This window comes from Coturnix japonica, chromosome 2 (assembly GCF_001577835.2).
Source record: "Coturnix japonica isolate 7356 chromosome 2, Coturnix japonica 2.1, whole genome shotgun sequence".
Classification (NCBI taxonomy): Eukaryota; Metazoa; Chordata; class Aves; order Galliformes; family Phasianidae; genus Coturnix; species Coturnix japonica.
The window spans coordinates 14,227,415-14,252,918 of record NC_029517.1 but is presented as its reverse complement, the minus strand read 5'-3'; the positions used below and the strand labels follow the sequence as shown (position 1 = coordinate 14,252,918).

At 40.0% G+C, this 25,504-nt stretch overlaps 1 protein-coding gene across 1 annotated transcript in view; it reads right to left on the bottom strand.

The window, feature by feature from the left end:
* Positions 1–2,347: 2,347 nt before the first annotated feature.
* MKX (mohawk homeobox) overlaps positions 2,348–25,504 on the bottom strand; it is a 43,371-nt gene continuing 20,214 nt past the window's right edge. Inside the window, 2 exon segments of the mRNA XM_015853317.2 lie at positions 2,348–5,035; positions 5,505–5,538. Coding sequence (XP_015708803.2) covers positions 4,849–5,035; positions 5,505–5,538 — 221 coding nt within the window. The 3' untranslated portion in view covers positions 2,348–4,848.

Here is a 25,504-nt window from a genome sequence, read left to right as displayed (position 1 = left end):
TTGGGAGTTAAGATAGCCAAAAGTAGTAGTAGTTAGGAGTGAAGTGATAGACGGTAGAGCTTGTTGGTTGAAGAGCCTCCACTGTACACTCCTGAGACTTCATATGTTCACTGACCCCAGGCTGGGAGAAGGAAGATATTAGACTTCACCACTGAACACTGACTTGTTGAATCATATATGCATCCTTCACCTATGTAGTGCTAGAAGCTGCAAAGCCAGACAGAAGTATGAACTTTGGCATGAAGGATCCCATTGCTCTCTGAATGTAACAGGAGACTTTTCAGGCAGGAAGAAAGAAAGAGAATTAAGTCCAAAACAGGCTGGAAGGAAGGTTAAGGAAACCTGAAGAAGGGACCAACACCACAAATGTAAAAAAGCCCATCCCTAAAGAAACCAGATCTCAGCTCCTTTTAAAAAGTCAGGTGTGTGAGTTATATTAGCCTTGAGCCAGGTCTAACTTCCGCTGCCAATAACCACTTCCACTGCCAATAACCCAAGCTGACATAACAGCAACATTTAGGACTTTGGAGATTTTTTTTTTTTCTGTTGCATTAGGCATTGATGTCTCTTTTCCCAATTTTTTTTCTTCTTGTCACAAGGGAGCCAGCTCCTCCCTTCTTGTTAAACAAGATGAGTTTCAAGATGGGGCCCAAACCAAAACTCTGGCTCAGCAATGCAGCACTGTGAAAGCCTCAAGGTGGGTTGCAGTTTTGCTACTAACAAAGACTGAGTACACTCAGTGTTTGGCAAACCAGCTCATACAACATGAGCTCACATCCAGGCAGTGTTAAAATTGTGCTTTCAGACAATTCAGCCCTTTGCATCATGCTTCATCACTTTCCTGCCTTAGGTAGCTAATCTAGGTAGATATTTCACCAGAGCAGCTTCCAGCTGGCCCTGTCCATCCACACAACAGTTCAGCCATGTAGGGCAGTAATGTCGTCCTTTTTGAAGTGCTAACCGGAGACCAGAAAAATTTGAGGAAATTTCTATGGGCAAGTGCAGGCATAGACTAAGCAATGCTCCATAAGTTATATAGACATACTCAGACTGTCCTGAGTCCAATCCATGCCCTGCTGAGGATCTTGGTTTAGCAGCACAGGCTCGATGCCATATTAAGGTGGCTACTTGTTTCTGAACTAGAACACTTTTTTTACCCAGATAGCTCAGAGCTGGCAAGAAACAGCCTGCAACTAGTATGTGAATAAAACTGGTTGGATTTGCTAGATTAGGAACCTGGTACCCCTTGAGGTTCATTCTGATTCTCCAAGAGTCTCCCAGATTGTTCATAGTAAAACAGGAATTAAACTGCAATCTGCCATAATTAAAGCTATTACTGTGACTTCTGAATTGAATTTCAGAGCTTTCTGGAGTACTTGAGTGTCTGACATCTTCAGTCCAGGCTCTATTCTCCTTCAAGTAGGAGGCCAAGGTTTAAGAAAGCATTATCACACCTAAGGACAGTGTGAAAGGGCAAGTTGAGTTGAAGGACTTCATTGCAAAACATTGAGATTTCACAGTAATGAAAATCATGGTGTATGTGAGAAAGGTGGCTGTGCTAGGAGACAACTACACTCTTCCCTTCACTACAGAGCAAGTGGGCACCTGGAACAGCAAAATCTCTGCTGTTGCAACTGCTTCTTGTCAACACTGGGATGCTTACTTTGCCAGAGCTGCCATTTTGAATGGGGAAGTTGTGACTAAGACGTGAAGCACTGGTGAGTTCTGGCTGTTCATGACTATCAGCAATCCCACCCATTTTTAACATCAAGCCTGCTTTCTGTAGTAGCATCTCATGCTCAGTGTATCTGCACTGGTGGATAGTTCAGGTGGATAAAGCACCAGGGCACATACTGAAAAATTAGCTTAATGAAGGGATAATGAAGAAACAGGTTTAGGCCCACGTGTGGATTATCTGTACCTAAGTTAAATCCATTCTTTGCACAGTACAGAGGTGATATCAACTCTTCCACATCTTCTAACCCAACAGTGCAGTGGTTACTTTATGCATTTTACACGTGGGCATCCAAATCCAGGTACTGTCCTTCACCAAAACTCCAAGTTAGAACTTAGTTAAGTCCAAGACACCAAATAATCAGATGTCCCCAGAATGCTCTGTATGTTGGCCTGTGGCTTTGCTCTCGCTCTCCTTGGTTTAGCTGCTTCATTGTGAGGCCACAAAGTGAGAACTACAGCTTAGTGGTTGTAGCTGTTGTATGAGACATTCCTGTTTTTCTTTGCCTGTCTCAGGCTTATATCACATTATAGAGTAATCCTGCCTCTAAAAGGAAACCAGAAATGCAAATGACTAAGGAGAGATAAATGAACATTTAATTCAAACCAGCAATATGTTGTTTGCAGTTATTTATTTTACTAAAATGGTTACATATGTTGAAACAAAGAAGAGCTATAGTAATAATGTTTGTTTTTCCAATATCATAAATAATTATTGAGTCTTCATTAGCTGTTGGCTCAGCACTGATCATGATTCTTGTTATTTAAAAAAAGACACACAAATAATTCATTAGAATTTGTGTTTTCAGAAAACTCTAAAGCAGCAGTAGAAAAAAAAATAAATTAAAGGAAATGGTAACAAGAAATTATGCCAAGTATTTCTTAAATTTAAAACCCACTTGATGTGTATTACAGATTATTCTTTGTGCTTTGATCATTTTAAAGAAAGAACCATGAACAAGTTTATAGTATGGCTTGTCTTCTCCAGTTTTGCTCCAGAGAAGTCACCAAAGGTACCATTTTTACATGACAAATGTTGTTGTCGTTTATGCAGACAAAAACACTGTGAATATTCCTAACAGAAAAGTTTGTCAAAACCATCAATTTATTTTCACAAAATATTTAATACCAGAATAACTTATAATAGTATGAACAAAAGTGAAGTATTAACTCTCTGCTATTAGTTATAAACTCACATTATTATGTCAAAATCCAGTAAAGTATCAAAAATTAATGTCACGGAATCTTAGACACATAATGATGCAAGTCAGTAAAACATATACTTCAACTGTTCATACAGTCATGACAACATACATTTCTCGCTTGGCACTTTAAGTCAATGCAAATCAGCAATTTAGAAAACAAAGTAAAAATATATATGTACAAAATATTCTTATATCAAATCATTTTCATTGTACACTAAATAAACCCAACAACATGTTATGTTACATCAAGAAGTTTCCTAAGAAGTCGCACCAAGGCTGATACTTGCAATGTGTCTTGACTATTTTAGTGCAACTGGAACAACCTATTCTTGCAAGTTTAGTTTAATCATCAGCACAGTCCTGCTTCCAATGAAGTGGGAATTTGGCCATTGAACTCAGTGGGAGCAGGACTGAAGTCTTATCTTGTTCATTGATGGCTCATGAAAGAGGAATGGGGAGAGGGATAAATAGGAAAAAACCTGACAGGATAACCACAGGAAGAAAAATATCCAATTCCTAGCAACAAACAGCTCTTTTCCAGTTTTCTGTAACTGATTCAGTATAAATCGTATTTGGCTTTGCCACTGTAAATTGCTGTCATTTAAATTCCATTCAAGCACTGTAAACCTCATTAGACTATTGTTATATGATTTAAGAATAACTTGTACGCCCAAGAAAACCCTTAAAATAAGCTGGGCTTTTTGATAGTTATTACGCTCAACAGCAGTCAAGTATAGAGATGTGACATTTAATACATTTTAGTATCTATTTAAAACCCTCCAACATTGAACGCTGGGATTTTTCAATGTTTCAAGTCTCATTTGTGTTACTACTGTGGGCTTTGATAGTTTACACTACAGCTTTTTCTCACTGAAATGTGAACTGTCAGTCAACTGTCCTCATCTATGCAGTACCTACAATAAAAAAAACCAAAAAACAGAAAACAAAAACATTTAAAACACTTTGAAGTAACAATTTCCACCATGGAAACGTTTTTGAGTTCCACTGCAAATAATAAATGGCACTATAGATTCAGTTTTGTACAAGAAGAGATTGACTTTGTTTACTCATATAAAAACTTCTGTAAGTCACTAGCAGAGCTTTAGAACAATAGAAAATGGACTTTACAGCTAGTCTGGCTAGAACCTTCTCAACTAGAAATCTTTAACAAGCAACATGGCTGGGAGCACATGTGTAAGTTCAAAATGATCCGAACAATTAACTTATTTCCTAAATTTGTGTGTTCTAAAGTATTGCACTTTCCAAAGGAATGATTTTGGTATTTTAATATACTGCATATACAGGTAAGAAACATGCATAACAATCTCAATGTCACTTTGACAAAACATACTGTACAATTTTTATAACACTGTTGATTAAAAAAGAGAGAAAAAAAATGATGTAACAATTTTATTAAGACTTGTCAATTTGTTCAAGTCTATTATGCACAATTCTCCAGGGCATTCAGCAGTAATGTGTTTAGCCCTAGGCTGCTTAAGCCCACTTGGAATAATACACAAAGTTTAAGCATTATGGCATTGTCATTTTGAGGCATAATACTGTTGTACGATGCCCACGTTATAGCTTATTTTTGGAAAGCAAGGCACTTACTGTAATAGCAATGCAAACACCTTATGCGCACTTTGATTAACATAAAATAAGTTAATGTTTTGATAAAAACAGGTTTGTTTTTTTTATATAATTTACATGCCTTTTATAGAAGCAGTTGAACATTTCATTTAATACAATGAAAACGTCAGAATCTGAAGGAACACTGTTTTTTCAAACTGACTGTACTGTAAGAAGGGACCTATTTTCCATGTCTGCCTCATATCTGTGAATCTGATTTTGCTGAAACCAATCCTGTGAGGAAAACGTCCGCTTGACAAGAAAAAAGTAACTCATCTCTTTAAAACTGCTGGACTAATGGCACTTTAACAGTCTTTACTTCTGATATATGTGAGGATTTCTGGATGATGCAGCTGGTAGTTCCCTGCAGTTTGTCCTTCCCTTGGGCGAGGTTTGTTAGGGCCATGGCTGCGTTGATCTCCTTCCAGTACGTTTCATCTTTGCTGGTTCCTTTTCTGTTAGCTGCGCTAGATTCAAGCAATAACAAACAGTTACATACACAGCTTACACAGCAGTATCTACTTCCCATAGCTGAAAGGAGCCTACAGGAAAGCTGGGGAAGGACTTTTTGTAGACATGTAATGACACGACAAGGGAAAATGGCTTTCAACTCGAAGAAGGTAGATTTAGCCTAGATACTGGGAAGAAATTCGTTACTGTGAGGGTGGTGAGACACTGAACAGGTTGCCCAGTGAGGATGTGGATGATCCCTCCCTAGCAGCATTCAAGGCCAGGCTGGATGGGGCTGTGAGCAACCTGATCTAGAGGAATATATATATATATATATATGTATAGCAGGGGGTTGGAACCAGATGATCTTAAAGGTCCCTTCCAACCCAAACCATTCTATGATTCTGTCATCTACATAGCAGCTAAGTGATGTTAGGAAAACTGTAATAATAATCGTACAGGGAAATAGCATGTTTCCTTACTCACCTTTCATACTTATTTGGTCCATTCTCCAGAGTTTCTGAAAAAGAAAAAAATACATCTATTTTTCTTCCAGTAGTTTTTAAACAAGCAAATTCATGAAATAGGCAAATAGAAAAATAACTCCAGATTAATTCCAAAATTGATACCAAAACCACACTTTCTTTGGACACATATAAAGGGTCGACTTCACTCAAGTGCCTCTCTGGAGAAATCCATATTGAGGTTGAAGCAGACATGAGTCAAAAAAACCCACTGTGGAGAAATTTCAGCCATGGGGAGGCTCCTGTGCCACAGCTATGTAAGAATAGGGTGTGCTGGGGCAGAGTTTGCTGAGCTTCTCCAGCACCACACTAACAAGACCAGTGCTGAATCCTGCCCAGAGCACCCTGGAGTGGCCCCGTGTTTTATTGGCAATAGTGAGAATAATGCTGATCCTGGAAGTTCACCTACATTTTGCTGGGTGATGGAGTGAGTTTTTCAGTACATAAATCCCAAGGACATAAGGAATTACAAAAACTAAAAATAAAACCCAGTTTCATTTCCCTTTAGTGAATGCCCTCTTGTATGCACTAAAAATAGGACTTTCACCCCTACACAGATGATGTGTGTGTTTTTAAAGCTACCCTTGCCCAGGCTGCACCTCAGTCCCAAAGGCAGGCTGAACAGGACACAAGGAACAAGCACACGTGGCTAACAGCCTTTGGAGGTGAAATTGCATCACAGGAGTAAGCTACACTTTCCCATCAAGGGTCACATTTGTTCATTCATTAAGTCCTCGCATTGCAGAGAAGCCAGAAATATTTGCCAGGCAGAAATCTGTATGCTTTAGTCAGTGGACTTCCTATCCTAACACAGAAACGCATTATAGGGGAATGAGAAGCTGATGTCTAACTGTGGAGAATGAGTCAAACAAAAGAAAAAGCTTGAGCATGAGCTTTAGTGGCTACATGACCGCAATAACTCCTAAATCTCGTAAAGCAATGAAGCCAGATACCCAGCTGGTAGTCTACCCTACTGCTAGGTTCCAACCAGATTATTAATTAAAAGCTGATCTTTTCTTTAAACAGAGTTTCCAGGTGAATACATCTCAAAGCACATAGCATCCCTTGCTAGCTTCGTGGTTACAAGTGGCTTCACCCGCCACCAAAGGGTGGCCAGTTTGCTCTTGCAGCCAACACAACCAACACCTTGGCAAAGCCATGTTCCCTAGTGCTTGCAGGTGAACAGCAAAGACCACAGGCTCACCATAAAAAATGCAGACAGACCATCTGTAATTTCACTGGTCAGATGTTTGCCAAGCCGTTTGATTTAACAGGACTTCATGCTTTTGCAAAACAGATTTATAAATGTCCACAAGTCCTCGGGTTGATATGTTGTTCCAAAACAACATATCTTTAGTCATTGTCTCTTGAGCTATCCTAGATCACTGCATGGGGGAAAAGTTCAATCCAGGAAGAAAAGAGAAAACCAAGGATAATAAAATATATATTAAAAAAAATTATATATATATAATTTGCAGAGATGTACTGAGTGGCACCAAAAGTTTCCTTCTTCATAATATACTGGGCTACAAACAGTTTTTCAGCCCTGCTTGATTTAGTGTTTGCTGGTTGTTTTTGTTTTTGTTTTTTTTTTTTTATTTTTAAATAGAGACAGTGTTAAAGAGGAGGTTTAGGACTGAATAGGTCAGTAGGTATAGAAATGGAAATGGCAAGTAACAGAACACTGTTGCCAGAGCAAACCTGGATATAAATACACTTCTCTCATGCATCTGTCAGTTTCTTTTGCTGTTGGAAAATATTTCCTATGAACAAAAAAATTGCTTGTACAAACTTCTGAGGAAAGTAGGTGTGAATGGTGACACACATTCCAATTCCAGCGTTTATTTGAAGGAGTATTTGCAAATATTTTTTAGTGGTATTTAGCCAGTTCTAAAAGAAAGCAACTTGCCCACAGTTTAAAAAGCAGTAGCAAAGCTAGAAAACACAACCCAAGACCAAAGAGTTACCCCTTCTTTAATTTTGCTAGAGATCTTCTTTTATTCCATTCAGACTTTATATTTTTTAAACAAATAATTTATGTCCGAGAAATATGAAACTGGATTACAATAAAAACATAATTGATAATTTGCAAAGCTCTTGCCAATAGGTGTTGTAAAAGCATGTTAGTACAAAGAAGTCTGACAATCCATCATTTGAATGCACTTTTTCTTGCCAAAAATCCTTTTCTGCTATACCAAACCTATTATAGCATATCTCCTTTTGCAGTGCCACAGCATTCAAGGCGCTCACATTTGTCTGAACAGACCTTAGTAAAGGAAATGAGTATGATCACCATCTTTGGATGAGGAGAACCATTTTGAGAAAGGCAAACAAGCAGTTCTGCAATGAATGTTGGTCTCCATGTCTTTTTGCCTTCTGAGGGGATAGAGCATTCCCAGGCCTTCCTTGACACCTTGCAGGTCAAGCCAACGTGACCAAACTCATAAAGAAGGCTTAGTTTAGCCTGGTGGAACTGTAGTCTTGGACATGTCTGGCTCTTTACTGACATGAGAGGGAAGGTAGAAGGCAAATCTTACTGAATTAAAAAAGAAATGAAGTGAATCTTACCCAACATTAGCTTAGTCTTCACCATCTTTTGCAACCTGCCTGCTCTAACCCCACTTAATAACTTAAGCTTCTGATAAATGCTTTTGACACTTTAAATACACACAAAACTATTGCAGTCTGTTTCAACTGTATAAGCAGAATGGCAAGACTGGTAAATGAATGCAACCAAAGAACAGCATTCCCAGTACATAAAGTGTTTATTCTATTTTACAGGGTTGAAAAGATGCACCATAGCTGCCCTCCCCAAGCACTGTGAAAATCTTTAATCCAATGCACTTCCTAAACAAGCTAGAGTTGCGCTCAATCACATATTAAGGAAAAGCCAAATCAATTAGCTAATGATGAAAGCAATTTTTTCTGTCTCAGAAAGCAATGTGGGAAAGGATGTTAGTAGGCTCTCAGCAGATCCTTAAAATTAAGCATTAGAAAAATCTTGTTTTTGTTACAAGTCCTGCATTTGCTTAAAGAAATTTGTTACCTGGTCTACAATTGGGAAGTTTAAAGCACTATGAAAATGGAAATACAATCACATATAATTGGGGACTGTCATAAATGATCCCACTTACTGGTGCTCCATTCTGCTCCCACTGCAAGTATGCAGAGAATCAGCTTTTGCCTGGCCAGGAATGTCTCATTCTGCTTTCACCATCCGCCCAAAGAAACCAGCGGTGTAGGATATTTGTTCCCTCTTGTTTATAATAGGAAGTCACTATAAATCATTCACAAATGGAATCTTGTATACCTTTCCATTAGTATGAGTTTTCAGTATACAGTTTACCGTAGCATGCTGTGCCAAGAGTGTAGTCACTGGACAATACCATCTTTGTGATACAGTATGGCATTTTTCAGGACTCACATAATTATTAATAATACACGTAGAATATATATATATTTCTTTTTCACCATGAAATTTCTTCATAAATATTCACTGGCTGATCCTGACAGCTCTCTTGCAAGGTAGCCTGCAGTCCCATTTTAGCAGAGATGGAAATGAGTCTCAGAAGTCCAAAGACAACATGGCTAGGCAATACTTTGACCATTTATGTCAAAAGCATTTCAGAGCAGACTTTTCCAGGTTTTCTCCTATAGTTAAAATATTATCTTTTGTTCTTCTGCTATCAGAAAGGCTTACCCAAAGCAAATAAAACCCAGTGTTCTTGAAAGTAACGTATCCACAAACTGAACTGTAATACCACTTTTCTCCAGTGCACTGCCATTACATTTGACTGTTGTTGAAGTAATATTCAAATAATTTCCCAGAAGATATGTATCTAAATATGTACACAGTGCCCTTTTAAACAGCATATCCAGCATTGGAGAAGAAACACAGCGTATAAATGCTGTAGCACACGTGTCTGCTCCAATTTACCACATATAAAAGCTCTCTGGCTACGTGGTGTTGCAGCACATTCAAATATTTCAGAACAATTCAGACCCTCACAGTTCTTTGAGTCCAGACTCAACTTTCATATACTTGGATACCATTAGGGGTGTGCTAACTAATGCTAATTTTAATTATTTTTTATCCCTTTGAAATAGGAATTTTGATCTAAAGAACACTGCATGTGTGTGGTAATGAACTGACCTCAGCCAAAAGCCCTGCAGGGAACAGTGAAGGAAAGACTGACCACACTTACATGGGACCAAGAAGCATTCGTGCATTCCCACACTCAGTGTTTCTTCTACACTGTTCAAGGCAAACTGCAACAACTGGCACAAACCCTGATTTGTGTTATCAGGTATCACTGACAAAGTAAAGATGGCTGGAAACCAAGAGGTGAAGGAATGTGTGAATGAGAGAATGAGACAGAGAGAAAAGGGCACTGAATACTATACAGTGGAAAAAAAATGGACATGGAAATCAAGATGCTGTAAGCTGGTTCCACATGGCTGTAATATTACTTGAAGCTACTTGAACATGTACAGATTCCTCATGAATTACACACCACCTACTCCAGCTCAAAACGGAGGGGAAAAAAAAAAAAAAGAAATGCTGGCCCCAAGTGGTGAATACTATAAAATATTTGTTGGTTCAATAAAAGGTCCTGTATAACTTATCTTCATTTTAAAGTTGGCAGTGTTATTCAACTGTTTCTCTCCCTCTGCCTTTCCTGAACTTTCTTTTGTTGGTTTTGGAGACTCTTGCTTAACATGTGTTGACCAGCATTTTCAAAACAAGCAAGAGGAGGAAAAAGAGGGAGGAACAGGAAATAAATGGGGCAGCTGAATGAAAAATGAAGTTTACATATGTGAGTAAATTAGTGGTGAGATGAGGTATTTCTGTAGGTCACACAGAAAACACACACACACTATCCCTTGAGTATCTAGTATTTTCCAAACCACAATTTCAGGGCATATATGACTTTCAGATCTCTGTTTTTCCAAGAATAAAACTGGGTCAACTGGAGCTAATATTCCCCTACTATTCTACATTGATTCAGCTCCTTTTCTCCAAAAAAAGATCTTGAAGTAAACCATGGATCACACAGTATCACCAGCATTCTCCCACCTCTGGGAGGGAAAGTGGCTTAACACAGGCTGCTCAGCAGTGCAAAGGAGGGAAAACTAACAGGGATTTATAGCCATAACAAGGATTTATTGCCATGTCCATTTATTGGGTGAGCTCTAGGCCTAGGCTCTAGAGGAATTTTCTCTTCAGCAAAGCTTTCATTTACCAGTGCTTGTGCCTTCTTCCAGGAGGAGGTTGTGGAGCAGCCTGTAATGGTCATCCCCATGACCCTGACACCTCACTTTTTTTGGCTTCACATATCAAATATAATGCCTGACTCATCAGCCACCATCCTTTCAGATAAGCAAGATGCACAATGACAACAGAAGGTGACAAGACACTGGCGCAGATTGCCCAGAGAAGCTGTGAGTGTCTCATCCCTGGAAGCACTCAAGGCCAGGCTGGATGGGGCCCTTGGCAGCCTGAGCTGCTGGGTGGGAACCCTGTCCACAGCAGAGGTGTTGTAACAAGATGGTCTTAGAGGTCCCTTCCAACCCACATCATTCTATGATTTGATGATTCTGTGAAGTTATGCGCACAGAGTGACTGTTACATCAAGTAATTTTCTATGTTCTCTGTGGGTCTTTCAGGAACGCCTCTAGCTGTGGTGGGACATCTGTTAAGATGCATAGGTTGGGTCTTGCCAATGTTGGAAATCTCCCTTTGCCGTCATGCCCCAGACCAAAGCATTTCAGGGAAAGCCTTCTCTGAAATTTTCTTCTTGCACCAGAACATCAGATCTGAGATTGAACAATGAGGGGCTGGTATCACTCAAGTTGTTTTTTTTCTGAGTACCTAGGAAGCTGAAGACTTTTTCCCTGTGCAGTCCTAGAGACTGCTGAAGAGGGAGTAGGCATCTAGTTACATTTTAATACATGTGATTTTTATGAAATGAGTGTACATGCCCACAGAGACTGGGATAGGTGTATTTTATAAACCATAAAATAGAATTGAGTTTGCAGATCTACATTAACATTTACATTAATAAGTGCACAGAAAGCACCACATAATAGCAGGCTTGGTCCAAATGGTCTTACAGTCCTGGGCTGTGCACCTGCATGTAAGAATTTATTGGTTAGCAAACTAGATACAAACCTGGTGTAAATCACTTCATTGTTCTGGCTGTCATGGCCAGCTCTGTATTTCCCATGGCTACTGACAGTGTGTTCTCTTTGCTGAGATTCAGGGCACTGTGTGAGATTTGTTTTTTCAGCCAGGCTTTATTAGAGCTTATAATGGGAGTCAGTGCCTTGTGGCATTAGAGGCGAATTGTTAACGAACCGAAGGTTGTATGGCATTATGTTCTTTTCAGGTTTGCTGCAAAGCTGACTGAATCAAATTTTTCCTCATTGAGTTAGCATGTAATTAATCGTGTAATGTTGTCAAATACCCTGGTGATAGTCTCCTGTGTGCATTTCATAGTGGATAAACAAATATCTGACAGGCTTCATTTTTTTGGGGTGTTATTTGGAAAGGGATTTACAGCGTGTGCCTTGCTGACTGGAAGGATGAAGTATTCAGCCCTCCTATTGCAACTGTGGGTTAACATCAAGAAGCAGGCTAGGCAGCAGGGAACAGGGAGGATGAAATAAAGGAAAGAGGAGAAAGGGAAGGGAGAAAAAAGAAATAAAGGAGTGGCTATGGGAGATGTTAAAAAAGGGAATAAGAAAACGACAGATGAAAATTTGCTATGAAAAAGAAGAGTAAGGAGTATGGAGGGAGAAAATGAACCAGAGTATTCATTTTCTTAATTTTAATAGAAAAATATCCTTTTCCCACCCAGGAATTTCAGTGGTGTGCAGGCAGGCACGTTCAGGCTTTCACTCTGGATCTAAAAAGTTTAATTGGAAGCTCTTAAAGCCTAAAATAAAGCTTTAAAAGTAAAAAGCTAAAGTCAAATGCAGCCAGGGTAAGCACTATTACACTCCAGCCCGATTGTTTTTCATTAAAAATGTGGGGTGAAAGGGAGGGTTTCAAAGCCATATTTCAACCCTAGGCTGACACTACAGCAGTAAAATCTGATTTTGTTATGCTAGTTGGCTGTGGGTTTGGGAGCAGACCCTACATTTTCAGTGTAAGGTTATGATATAAATGCATGCACAGAGGATATTTTCAGAAGTCTCCTGCACAATTCAGAGAAATGCGTCCCCTGGCTCCCGCGGCTCCGCTTGATACGGCTCCAGGAGCCAGCTCCTCTCCTGCCCCCCGGGCTGCAAGCAGGCTCAGACATGGCATGGACTGCACAAAGGCAATTTAAATTACAAGGTGCTGTATTTTCAGGCAAGTGGAAGAACTTCTACACGAATGCCAGAACTGATTTCCAGGGTGTGTTTAGCCAGCAGTACTGAGTAAAGAATGGGTAAGTTAGAGAAAATTCACTGCTTCTTTCACTTGCCTGTACGACAGAAATAGATAAATATGATCTTTTTCAGCCTAGCTACTTCCAGCCACAGCATGGGGCACTGTGTGTCCACTGGGATGCACACAACACTGACGTCCAGCCAAATACTAAAACCCAGGTACCAAAGTTGTAGCTCAAACCAACTCCAATGAATGATCACAGGTATAGAAATTCAGGTAGTTTGTATTGAGGTACATAGGCACATGTATGTGCCCAACAGTCAAATAGACGTAAGGCTGGTTGTAGGCTGCAAAGGGCTTCACAGTAACAAGATTCTATAGATCAACTGATTGCATATGAAATTTTAAAAACATATATTTATGTCTATAAGGAAATATTGAGATACTCAGAAATGTATCTGTATCTGTTTCTGCTTCTCTACCACATGGGAATAAAGACGAGAATTCCAAGCAGTCTGCCTTCCCACCAAGTGTACTGTGAGATACAGAGGTGCGGCTGCACATGGCGCTTGCTTTGGCTGCCACCTCACAGAGACACAGGACAGACCTGCCTGGGGCCAGAGCCAGGATGGCAGGTGAGACCTTTCCCCCACAGCCTTGGCATCACTGTGCAGCTGCTGCAAGACCACTGAAGTAGGGAACACAAGCAAGTTGTCAGACAGTTTTATCACCACCCAGCAAACCGTGATGACAACTGACAGTCCTCAGTTTGTACCACAAGGCCATGTGTGGGGCCAGAGGAGCTGCTCCAACCAGCCTTTTCATATATGTTCATGTACCTTGTCCAGTCTCTGAACTCTGACCCAAGCCTGGGCCTTCATCAGTGCTGAGCACTTGCAGGTGTAAATAGGGTGAACATGAGCTATGCTTTGTGCACATGAAGAGACACAAAAACACGAGAATCCACAATGTCTTAGGTATTCAAAAGTAAGCCAAAAACAGAGTGGTGCAGTGCCTCAGTTCCCATCTGTGAGATCCTACAGACGTGATGAAAACAACTTCATTCAGTTTTATGAAGGACCAGATGGAATGCCTCAAAGAGTGCTGAACAGCATATCATTAATTACCTTCTCAGAGAAGCTCAGCTGCATTCACTTTAGGCTTTACAAATATAAAAGGCGAGATGAGCACCTGGTGAGGATGTGAGCTAGGATTTGTTGCCCTTTCCAAACTGGGCTACCTCACATATGTCAGAAAAGTCTCTCTTTTCTCCTCTACGTGGAGATATGATGGAAGCCCCTTCATTTTGCACACTGAGGAATTATAGGAACCTACACAGAAAGCTGTAGTCACACATACCCTGACCTTACTTAGAATAGACAGCAGAAAGTAACGTTGGAACTGCAAGGGAAATAGCTGCCCATGGTTTATTTTCATCTTGAATTGCACAAAAAACATTTTACTGTTTGAATACAGTTTTTTAGTTAAGTTTCTAGTTCTGCTGCCTTTGCTTTTCCCTCGTGAAGCTACTGTGGCATTTGCGCTCCTGCCCACCACAACTCATACTGTTAATATTTCCATTACAGTATTTCTTCCCAAACCTAAACATTCCCAGACACCTTCTGAACAAGTCCTCAGAGATTCTAGTAAACTGGGAAGTATCTCAAGAAGGGCTGTGTTTCCAGTTCTCCTATTCAGTGGGACAGTGCAGCAAAGCAGGCAAAAGGGGGAAGGTTGTTGGAGCAGAATTGCGAGACCAAAATTATTCAGGAAGCTATATCAATTTGCCAAGAACTTTTGAAGAAGCAGAAACAGCTTCTTCTCCAAGCATCGTACAAATGGTTTGAGTCTTAGTGCAGTGCAATTTCAATCACTCGGCAGGAGAATTGTACTTAGGAGAGCTGATAGAGCGCCCTGGCTATCATGGAGATTGGTGAAGCACAATAAATCACCTAGACTGTGCTCGAGTCCTCAAGGAGCCGCAAAACCTTAGCGCTGCAGATGCTCACTAATTGAAAGTTGTAAGAGCCATTCACTGCGGAGACAGATGAGGCTCCTGCACTCCAAAGGAGCATGTGTGGGAGGTCCTGAAACAGTAGTAGGCCAGCATTTAACATTGCAAAGGCCTTGGATGTGAACAGCTTTGTCGAAGAAGGCGGAACTGCTCTTTTGGCAAAACATGTGAAACCGTCTGTGATAACGGGAATGTGAGCAAAGATGACTGAACAAATATTTGCACTGAATGCCTTGTCAGGACAGGGGAATTGCTACTGATAACGATCTTTACTTTCAACGTTACTGCTTCTGACAGTCTTACAGACTTTGCAGATGTTTATTGGCCACTAAATCATTCTTCAAGAATGTTGGCTCCATTCCCAAAACTGAAGAGTCTGAATGTGAAGGGGTTTGTTATTCAACACACACGGCTGCTTTTGGAGACAGCAATTTTCGAGAAACCAGCTCTCAACAGCAGGGAAGCATCACCAACTGATAACGATGTAGGACTGGGTTCAAACTTCTCAGAACTCAGGGCATGAGGCATGCCAGCATCAATGCGTCACCTACCCCACGTGGCACAGCACCACGTGGGGACACTGCCTGTTCTGTCAAAGCAAGGCCACATCAATGGACCTACATTGCTGCAAGAAATGCTGGGGGAAGGCAGCACTTAAAAGCCTATGCCGACCTCAGTATACTGCCTGCAGTTCTTGGTATAGCAAAAAGACTGCATGAATTAATGGGCCTCTGTCAAACTCAGTGAGATCATGCTGCAGAGACTGTTGTTGCTCCACTTGGCTCCTCTAACTGTAGGATACATTGCACAGCAGCCAGGCACAGTCATACCCTCTGCTGTTGATCCCAGGAAGAGCAATTTGCACAGATGCAGTGGCTGAGCTGTAGAGGACAGTGAACCATGGGATTTCAATCTAAGCATGTTTGCTTTCAAGCAGAGAGCATCTGAATCACGGGCAGCAAGCCCAGACGGTCTGAAAGAAGATGCTGATTCTCTGAGATCACTGCAAACAGTGCTCACCTGTAAAAGCTTTTCTGGCCAGTGGAACCACATCAGCAGTGATAACAACTACGACAGTGATAACACATATCTTGTAAATATCAAGAAAAAAGAAGAATCCGTGCCTTTATACAAATAAACCAATAAATTACTGAAGCATGACGTATTATCACTAGAATGGACAAATATACTATCTGGAAATATTAAATATATTTTTTTCCAAAAAAGGCAATAATTGTCTTGAGTAGTGTAACCTGTTTCATGATAGTGAGTATGATCCAAGAGCATTAAAAGCCAACTGTCTTCTCTAAAACCTAATTTTGTTGCCAGCTATCAGCCTCCATCATCAAAGGCAGTGCTGCCAAAAGCACTCCTTCATAATGCTTTTTCCCCAACTCAAGTGAATACTGTTTGGTTTGAAATGTCAGGTTGCTGATGCAGAGACAGCGTGCTTCAAAATTATGTAATATAGGTGCAGAAGGCAAGAGTGTCATTTTCACTGTGTGCTTGTTCTTCATTAGCTCACACAAGCTTCCCTGGAAGTCAGGAGATTTCTGTAAGGGAATCATCTGTTACGATTTGCTGTAGCAGGGACTTAAAAAACACATACATGTTTATGACAAAGCCTTATGGTATTTATGGTTAAATCAAGTGACAAGCTTTGAAAAACGAGCCTTTTGGCAAAATGTGAGTAATCTGAAAGATCTGTAGATCAAAAACAACTCAGAAATTTTATCAGCATGGATGAACAGTCATTACTGCAAATCAAACAAAGAACTTCATCAGTGAGGCTTTGGAACTGGGGGAAAGTGGTCTTACATTGCTGCATAAGGATATGAAAAATGTCTGCATTCGTAGAATACAATTCCTCACACGCAAATCAGTACAGATTTTTTGCTCATGTAGTTACAAATGAACTTTACCCCTAAATCACACGTACCTACATAGCTTGCTCACATGTCCTCCCTGATCTACTCAACTGCTTTCACAAGGGTAGGCAGCTTATGCCACGATCATATATTTGTATAGCTAGCCTTGCAAACTCACCTTCCTCTTATGAGCTAAAATCCTGGATTTCCAGTTCTATAAAGAAAAGCATACAACAGAAAGCCATGGCTACAGACATAAATAACATTCTTTTTTTTTTTTTTTTAAAATAACTACAGTGAAAAAAATGTAAGATGATTTGATTCCCACCACACTGCCCAACTCCAGGCTCTGAGCCTTTGGACAGAGGATGAGATGAGAACTCTGGGCAGCCACGCAAGCCAGGCAGCTACAACACAAAGGCCTCAAGCTCTGTGAATTTAAATGCTTCTCTAATTAACTCACAGCTATTATTAGTAGCACTCCTGTTTCCACTTTTAGACTTTTTCTTTCATTTTGCAAGAGTTTTTACTTCTTTCTTTGCCTGGAAGCCAAAGCTTTCCTATAGAGTGATAGTCTATACACCAGAGTTTGCAAAAATGATGCAGATCTGCAAAGGGTCTGCAAAGCATACACGGCAAATCACACTCACACATGTACACAATGCCTGTTTTCTTCCCCACTCTGCTTCTGCAACACTGGGCAAACAGACAGTGTCCCCATAGCAAACATTTTGTTTAAGGGTACAGATTCACCACTTTGTGTGCCCGTAAAACCTACGCAGTTGGCTACCGCCAACCACCTCAGTCATGTTGAGAGACAGTATGTTTCACATTAGTCGTATCTGCTGAGATTGCTAGGTCAGCAAACTGGAAAGGCATGTCAAGACTCCAGAATGGCAACAATCAAAAGAAACAGTAAAAGAACTAGATAAGCTCAGGCAAAGACAGCTGTGTTTTCATGACTGAAAGCTGCCTGAGCAACCACTGAATTGAGGATACGTGACCACAAACTCAAATTCAGGTGGAGATTGACGACTTGGAATAAGGTGGAAATTTCAGGGAAAGTATGAATATGTGTTAGGCAAATAATGAATATATATATTGTAATTGCACGTAGTCATGCATGCAGAAGCAAAGGTAGAGAGCTGCTTTGGGTGTTAACCCTCATTCTTTCACACACTAGAATAAAGAATACCTGCTGATATGCTCACTTTTCTTTAGGTGCAATGACAGAGAAAATGATAGAGAAAGAAAAACCTGAAGCAAGAAGAGATTCCATTGCCAGTATTCATCTGAGACAACCTGGTGGGATGATACATGGTATGTGGAGATGGAGTCATACTGTAGCAACACATGAAATAGGAGGCTTTGCTTGGCTACTGACATCAAGTTGTCACCATAAGGATTTGTCAGAAATTTGACATTTTGATTGCTAGTCAAAAAGAGAAGAAGGCAGATTGGGAAATATGACTTGTGGATAACAGGCACAAGGACTTTGGGAAAGTTATCTCTGCACATAAAGCTGGGCATGTGCAACCTCCCCCTCAATTATGTGTAGGCTGGCTTAGACAAAGCACTTCAAATGAAAAAAAACAACATCCTTACAGAAGTGCCTGAAAGCAGAGATACAGGCAGTAAATGAGACTCATTTACTGTAATTAGTGAATGTAAAGTTTTGAGGAAGACTTCTTATATTTTGCTTCTTTACACAAGACTCCAAATGCTGTGGCCTTTATAATTGATGGAAAAGAATGTTTTCTGTTTAAATGACTGACACTGTAAAAGCAGCAAATCAGCACATTTAAAAGAAGTCTTAAATTGTACTACTCTTTGAATACTGCTCCACCCCTTCCTCCCTTCCTTCCTTTCTCCCTTCTTTCCTTCCTTCCTCCCTCTCTTCTTTCCTTCTCAGTATCTCAGAGAAAAATAGCAGTTGTAGAAAAAGGTAGTAGGAGAATAGCGCAAAAGGTGTAAGTGGAAATACTGCCTTTCCAAGAATGATGAAAATAGTGTGTAGGTATGTAGGGGTATGAAATCTGCTGCCTAAATGTTATTGTACTTGCACAAATAACTGATAAAAATATATGCGTTTCTGTTCAAAGTAAAAAGAAGAAAATTTTCTCTGATGATATAAAGAAGCTCCAAATGAGCTGACAGCTCCTTCTCTAACCATTGTTCTTGTTCTCACATATTTGTGCAAGATGCATTAATTCACAAAACATTCCTCATTTCTAAGCAGCAGGAAGGACGCCCTCCTTTGGGCAAATACACACTTTTCATTCATTTGGAGAAAATAAAATAAAATAAACAGAATGAATTCCCAATCAACACTTGTTAATTTGAAACACAAAGAATTCTCCCATATTGAAAGCAGACTGTTCTGTAAAAATGCTTGTTTTCAAGGTCATAACAGTGCTGGCAAAACTCAAAAAAGTTATAGTCCAACTTGCTTGTGTTCAGCTGTGTTTACTTAGCCTCAACTTGACAAAAGTCTGCCTCTGATTATACATAGCAGTCATCTGCCCACAGATAAATAGATATTACACAAACGTTTGGAGAGAATGACATTTGGCTACCATTATTTTTGGAATAATTTACCCTGCATCCTGAGCTTGAAACACCAAAATGATTCATAATGTTTTTTTGGAACCAAGTATTTCCATTTGACAAATAAATCGACCTCTATGACCCTTGTGTACTTTACATTGTGCACTTCAGTGGAAAAAACAGAACAAAAAAAAAGGTAATTTTTATGAAATCTTCTGTATATTTGGAAAAGGTGGATTTATTCATTCAGGCCTTCCTCTGCCCAAAGCCAGTGGCACATCTGGGCAGAGCCCAGCCCCTGCACTGCAAACAGCTGCACAAGACATCCTACCAAAGTAACCTGTGAGCAAACACACAAAACTCAGCTACCTGCAGAGCGGGCACCTGCACATGTAAACCTAACAGCAGTGCCAGAGACACAAATGTATTTTCTATTTCAAATGTACTTACTTCACACATCAACTTAATAGCTTTCTGCTTATTATTTATAGGAAGAAAAATGAATACATACTGCTTATGCTCCCAGATGCCAGACTGAAATTCTGCCTTATTTGAAGACCTTTAAGATCATCTAGTTCCAACCCTCATCCTATAGATAGCGACACTCCCTCTATACCAGGTTGCTTACAGCCCCATCCAGCCTGACCTTGAATGGTTCCAGGGAGGCGGCACTCACAAGTCCTCTGGGCAACCTTTTCCAGTGTCTCTCCACCCCTACAGTGAAGAATTTCTTCCTAATATCTAGTCTAAATCTACTTTCTTCCATTTTAAAGCCATTTCCCTTCATTCTGTCACTACACACCCTTACAAAAAGTCCCTCCCCATCTTTCCTGTAGGCTCCCTTCAGGTACTGGAAGGCTGCTATAAGGTCTCCTCAGAGCCTTCTCTTCTCCAGGCTGAAGAGTCCCAAATCTGTCAGTCTGTCCCAATTGGGGAAGTGCTCCATCTCATGACCATCTTCATGACCCTTCTCTGGACCTGCTCCAACAGCTCCACGTCAGATGTTTCACGACATTTATAAAATAACATATATTTTACAGCAGACCTACAATTTCTCTGATGTGGATAAAATTTGTGTCCAGTTAAAAATGTTACTCGGCTTAGGGCACTTTATGCTATAAATTATCTCAAAATAACGTAAAAACTTACAAATAAATTACAGTTCCTTCCCCCATTCCTCCCCTGATGTCTATTCCTAGTTCTTGCTCTATAAACCCCTGCCAGTTCCCAAACACTGACTGCCGCATTCAGTGCTTCCATATCAAATCCTGCAAGTATCAAGGGCAATTCAAGGCCCATTAGAAATACTGTCACTGCTGTACATTTAAAGTGGAACATTTTTCTTGAAAATAACAACAGATGGGAGAATAAAACCTAGACAAGGCAGAGAGACAGACAGATTAGTTTCTGTAAAGTTAGCACGCTTTCGGAAATGTCTTTTCAATTAGAATACCAAAATTAAGAAAGGCTCTGATGCAATAGGAACCATATGTGTTTGACATATCCAGCTTCTCTATCTTTGACATCTAAATATTCCGTTTAAAGAAAATTAAGACATTTGTTTATGAAGAACTAGTTTATATGTTTACAAGACCAAGCTGAATGTTTTTAGATGGAGTGATTATATACTAGTCATTTCCTCTCATTTTCCCTTGATTCAGAAAGGAATATTGCTGTGAAGATGGAATGTATTCTGGATGTGAACAGCTGAAGGTACAGAAAGCAGATTTCTGTCACATGGATCTAACAGCTAATTCCTTCTGCTGAGACTGTTTTTCTACAAAGACCATGTATCAAGAGCTCATCACGCAGTGATGCAAAACCCCACTCCTTCAGAATTGTGCTAATGGTCACAACCGAAAGAAGAGTTAATTCAGATGGAATCCAGGAAAATGAGGCAGCACAGAAACCTCATCAGCAGTCCAATCACATGACAAAATGTGAGGCATCTCCAAAGCCACTGCCTGCCAAAAAAAGAAAGGCTGCTGCAAGAAAAATACTTTCACAGCTTGATATCTGGGTCTTGTGACTGCTATCCAAACAAGGAGTAAAAGTGGTACTATATGATGTGGCAGGGTAAACAGAACCACCCACTCGTCATCACCAATCATGTTTTTAATTCAGATAAATTCTGTTTCTTTTAAAAATGAGGGGGGCGGGGGGAAGAAACAAAGCCTTTTGCTCAACTTGATACTTATACGTATCATCTGATTTGGCATGACATATTTTAGGTTCATATATACCATGAACTATACAGGAATACATGATCTGCCATGCCAGATCAGACTATTGGTCCATCCCAGGCAATATCCTTTCTCGGCTACTGACCAATGCCCCCAGCCAGCTGTGCAGCAGGTTAAGATTTTCTATCTGCAACTTACAGATGATGAACTGAAAAATTTTCCAACAGGTGACCTGATCTGAAGATTACAGAAAGAAGGAGACTTGGGAGAAGTTCAGTCTTCCAGGAATGCTGGATAAAAGAAGCCTCCACATTTTGTTGACCTGTCTTACACTAGCCGGAAAACTAGTTACAGTTTTCAAAATAGGTCTTGGTGGGAGTCTCCAAAGGCTAAATTGGGAACAATGAAGCCAAGGAATGAAAATGCTATGTTTCCGCATCCAGCTTTATTGGGAGTGCAGATGTGACAAAAAACAGCCACACACCCCACACAGATGTCCTCTTGCCACCAAAACTGGGGTACTTCTTAGCTATGAACTTAGTTCAGGTTTTCACTGAGTTGTGAGCAATACTTTGGATCAATTTGTTTTGTGTTTTAAGCAAGGTCATACACTTTTCTAGATGTGCCTTTGCTCCAGTCTGACTAACACAGAAAAAAAAAATGCCAAGAAATAGTAATTAGATTCAAACGTGCCTTCCAAGTAGAGTGGTAAAACGTCTCTTGATTGTCTTGAAGTATGCACCCACCCTTACCCATCAAACACTTTGAGAGGGAAAAATGTCTAACCTCATTCTGAATTGTGTAAATGCTTCTATCACTTCTCTAATTTATACTAGAGCTCTTCCAACTGCACCCAAGATTCCTAACAATATTTCCATCATATCTACTTTACTTTCTTACCTTCATCCCTTCTATCTCCTTCCTTCCATCAGTCTTCCTTTTCCAATTCCTTTTTTCTTTTTCATTCCTACTCTCAATTCTGCATTCCCCTTTCCTCACCTACTCTCCCTCTTTACTATCTTCCAAAAGTTTATATCCATTATTTTCCCACCTGTATTTATTTCCTGATTGTAAATTTTCCTTTTTCCCTTCTTCTTCTCTCCTTTCTTCCACCTTTCACCTCCTAGAGCTAAAATGATACTCCAGCAATAACCTACCTGAAAAGCGAATTACATCTTTTAAGTCCATTGTCAGTGCTAAAGGGATGGAAAGTGTCTCAAAAAGAGCTAAATGACTATTCCAGTCCCTGCCTCGGACAAACAAGTGTAGCTGCCACTGACAGCTGGAGGAGTTCAACGCCTGAGTCAAGTAGTTCCCCATTTGCTACCAAGCACTGCTTTGTGCGGGAGTCCTGCTTTAGCAATCTGTCCCCACACCAGGGCACGCCGAGACAGACAGAATTACTTGTGGTGGCCGCAGGGTGTTGGTGATGAGAAAAACAACTCAGATAATGTAAGTCCTTTCTTCCCTCTTGACTGGGACCGCGCATCTAACAGAAGCTAAAATTTTGCTGAAACTTAAAAGAACGACAAAGAAGTTGATATGGATGTGGACACAGATACGCACTGCTTCACACCCTGATTCTTATGGGTCTCTAAGAAAATATCAAACCACAGTAAGAAAAGTTCCTGGTCTGGCATGACCAGCATAATTAATACTGCAGCTAATGAAAATCTTGTGAGACTTCTCTCTCTCTCGGCTTCAGGGGAAGGAAAGAGGTGAAAATCACTCCTGGTTTAATGTCCCTGAAAGGGACAGAATTACACCACACTAAGCAGCACTGATCCCCTGAATTTTTTGAGATCTGCCCATTGAAACAGTAAATGTTATCTTTCTGAGATGGAACAAGTTAATAGAAACATGCACTGGGAATCGTATATTCATGTCCAAAACTCCAAAAAACAAACAAACAAATAAAAACAAAAAACTGGGGGACACTTGTTTTTCATGGTAAATTTCTTGGCCCTGGGACACAAAAGCCTTGCTCCCTGTTCAGCTGCATGGTATGGGCAAGCTCAAGCTGCCTGAACGCAGCCCAGTTCAACTTGCACACCCAGTCTTTCAAAGATTCCTCTGCTTTCTTTGTCTCACTATTTTTCACATTACTTCTGGTGGTTTGCATGTTTTTTTGCTGCCACTTGCTTCCCACCCTCATTGCTCTCCAACCGCTTGCCGGGCAAGCGCAGCAATTCCATGTAAGGAGCACGGTGAAGAAAAGCACGCCTTGATTTTCAGCACACAGTAACTCGCACGACATTTGATCATACACAGAGATTAAGTCATTCATGAATAGGGCCCAAAGGGAGGAACAGCTCCAGAAAAACAACCCTCCTCACTGGTAGTGCAGCATCCAGAACTCTGCAGTCACTGCTGCCACACTTACAGTTTGTAGTCTATCTGGCAAAGCCAGGAATCCAACTGCAGGCTCTGTGGTTTAAATGAAATGTATCTACAGCAGCTTGGATCAGTGTTTAAAAATGTTCCATGTTATTTTAGTCCAAGGACAAGCTTTTAAAATTAAAAGAAAACTTTGGCTTTAATTACAAATTAAAAGTGAAAGTTGTTGAAAAAGAATGCAAATTCTGAGCAGAACAGAAACTATTTAAAATTTAAAACTCGTTCTTCTCTCCCCCAGTGTATGACAAAATTCCTTGTAAACATTTAAAACAAAAGCTTGAAAGTGATTCATTCGAGGACACTATCTAGGGTGCTTCTGCCTCGCCGTCATGGATCTCTGGCATCGCTTGATTTTTTCCTACATTTATGTTTTCAAGTTAAAATAAATGTCAGATTTTGACGTGTGTTGCAATGGCCAAAAAAGAACCACAACAGTAACTTTCACCCACTTTTTCCCTAAATGTTATTATATATGTGCGATGCAGTACATCACCACCCTATATGTAAATGCAAAGGGTTTATTCCCAATCAGCTATGAGCAGTGTGATCCCAAAGGGGTTAGATGCTACAATGGAGAAGCTGCCGCTCTTGGGATGATTTTCAGCAACAATGGCCCATCTGAAAATCATTAGTGCATAGCAGTGGATTTTCCACATGTTCCTACGCTGGACAAGCAGGTTGCCCTTGAAGTATGGTTCCCGGGGGGAAGAAGGAAAACCCAGAGAAAAGTATTCTATTGTCAGATCACGGTTTTGCTAAAGCCAGACAAAAATATGGTCAAGCATTCACTTGTCTGCTCTGCTGGCAAAACTACAGGGTACCGAAATGGAGACAGCTAATGAAGAAGGCAAAGAATGAAGCTCAGGAAGATCTTAAAGGAGGACAGATTTATTTGTTTTTCTTTTAAAAAAATCAGAATTAAGGTTGAATATGCAAATTTCATGACTTTTGTATTACTGATCTTTATTTTATAAGGCCCAAAAGGTTTGGAAAAGGTAGACTTTTCTCAATACAGTATCTCATCTTTTAATACAACTATGTTTGAAGGACCAATAAGAAAATAGTGAAGAAACCTAAATAAAAATAAGGATGAATATAACTAGGGAGTATTTGATATTTAATGCCACGTTAATTGATAATTTGACTTGAAGGAGGAAGAAAAGTTGGCAAGAAGGAATGGAATTCTTTAGATCCTTGTTTTACTTTAGAAGGATTCCCAATGGGTTTCACTTAAACAAAGAACTTTAGTTTTCCACTGGAAAGACAAAAAGAAAATCTTGGTCTAGCATGTCCTGCCACATGCTTTAACTACACAGTAAAAGAGTACGTAGTTGGATCACAGGCATATTTCAGAAGTGTAGTATTTATTAGCTGCTCTGTTGCCAAGTTCCACTATTATCATTTTATTATAACTAAGGTATATTTTTACTAACTAAATTATATTCAGGGCTTTCATTTAAGCATTTGAAGGTATCAGAGTGTCACGTACAGATAACATACAATATATCACAGGAATCTGTTGATTTTCTCCCTCCTCCTCTCCTCTATAAACAGTTATCCTATATCTGATCTTGG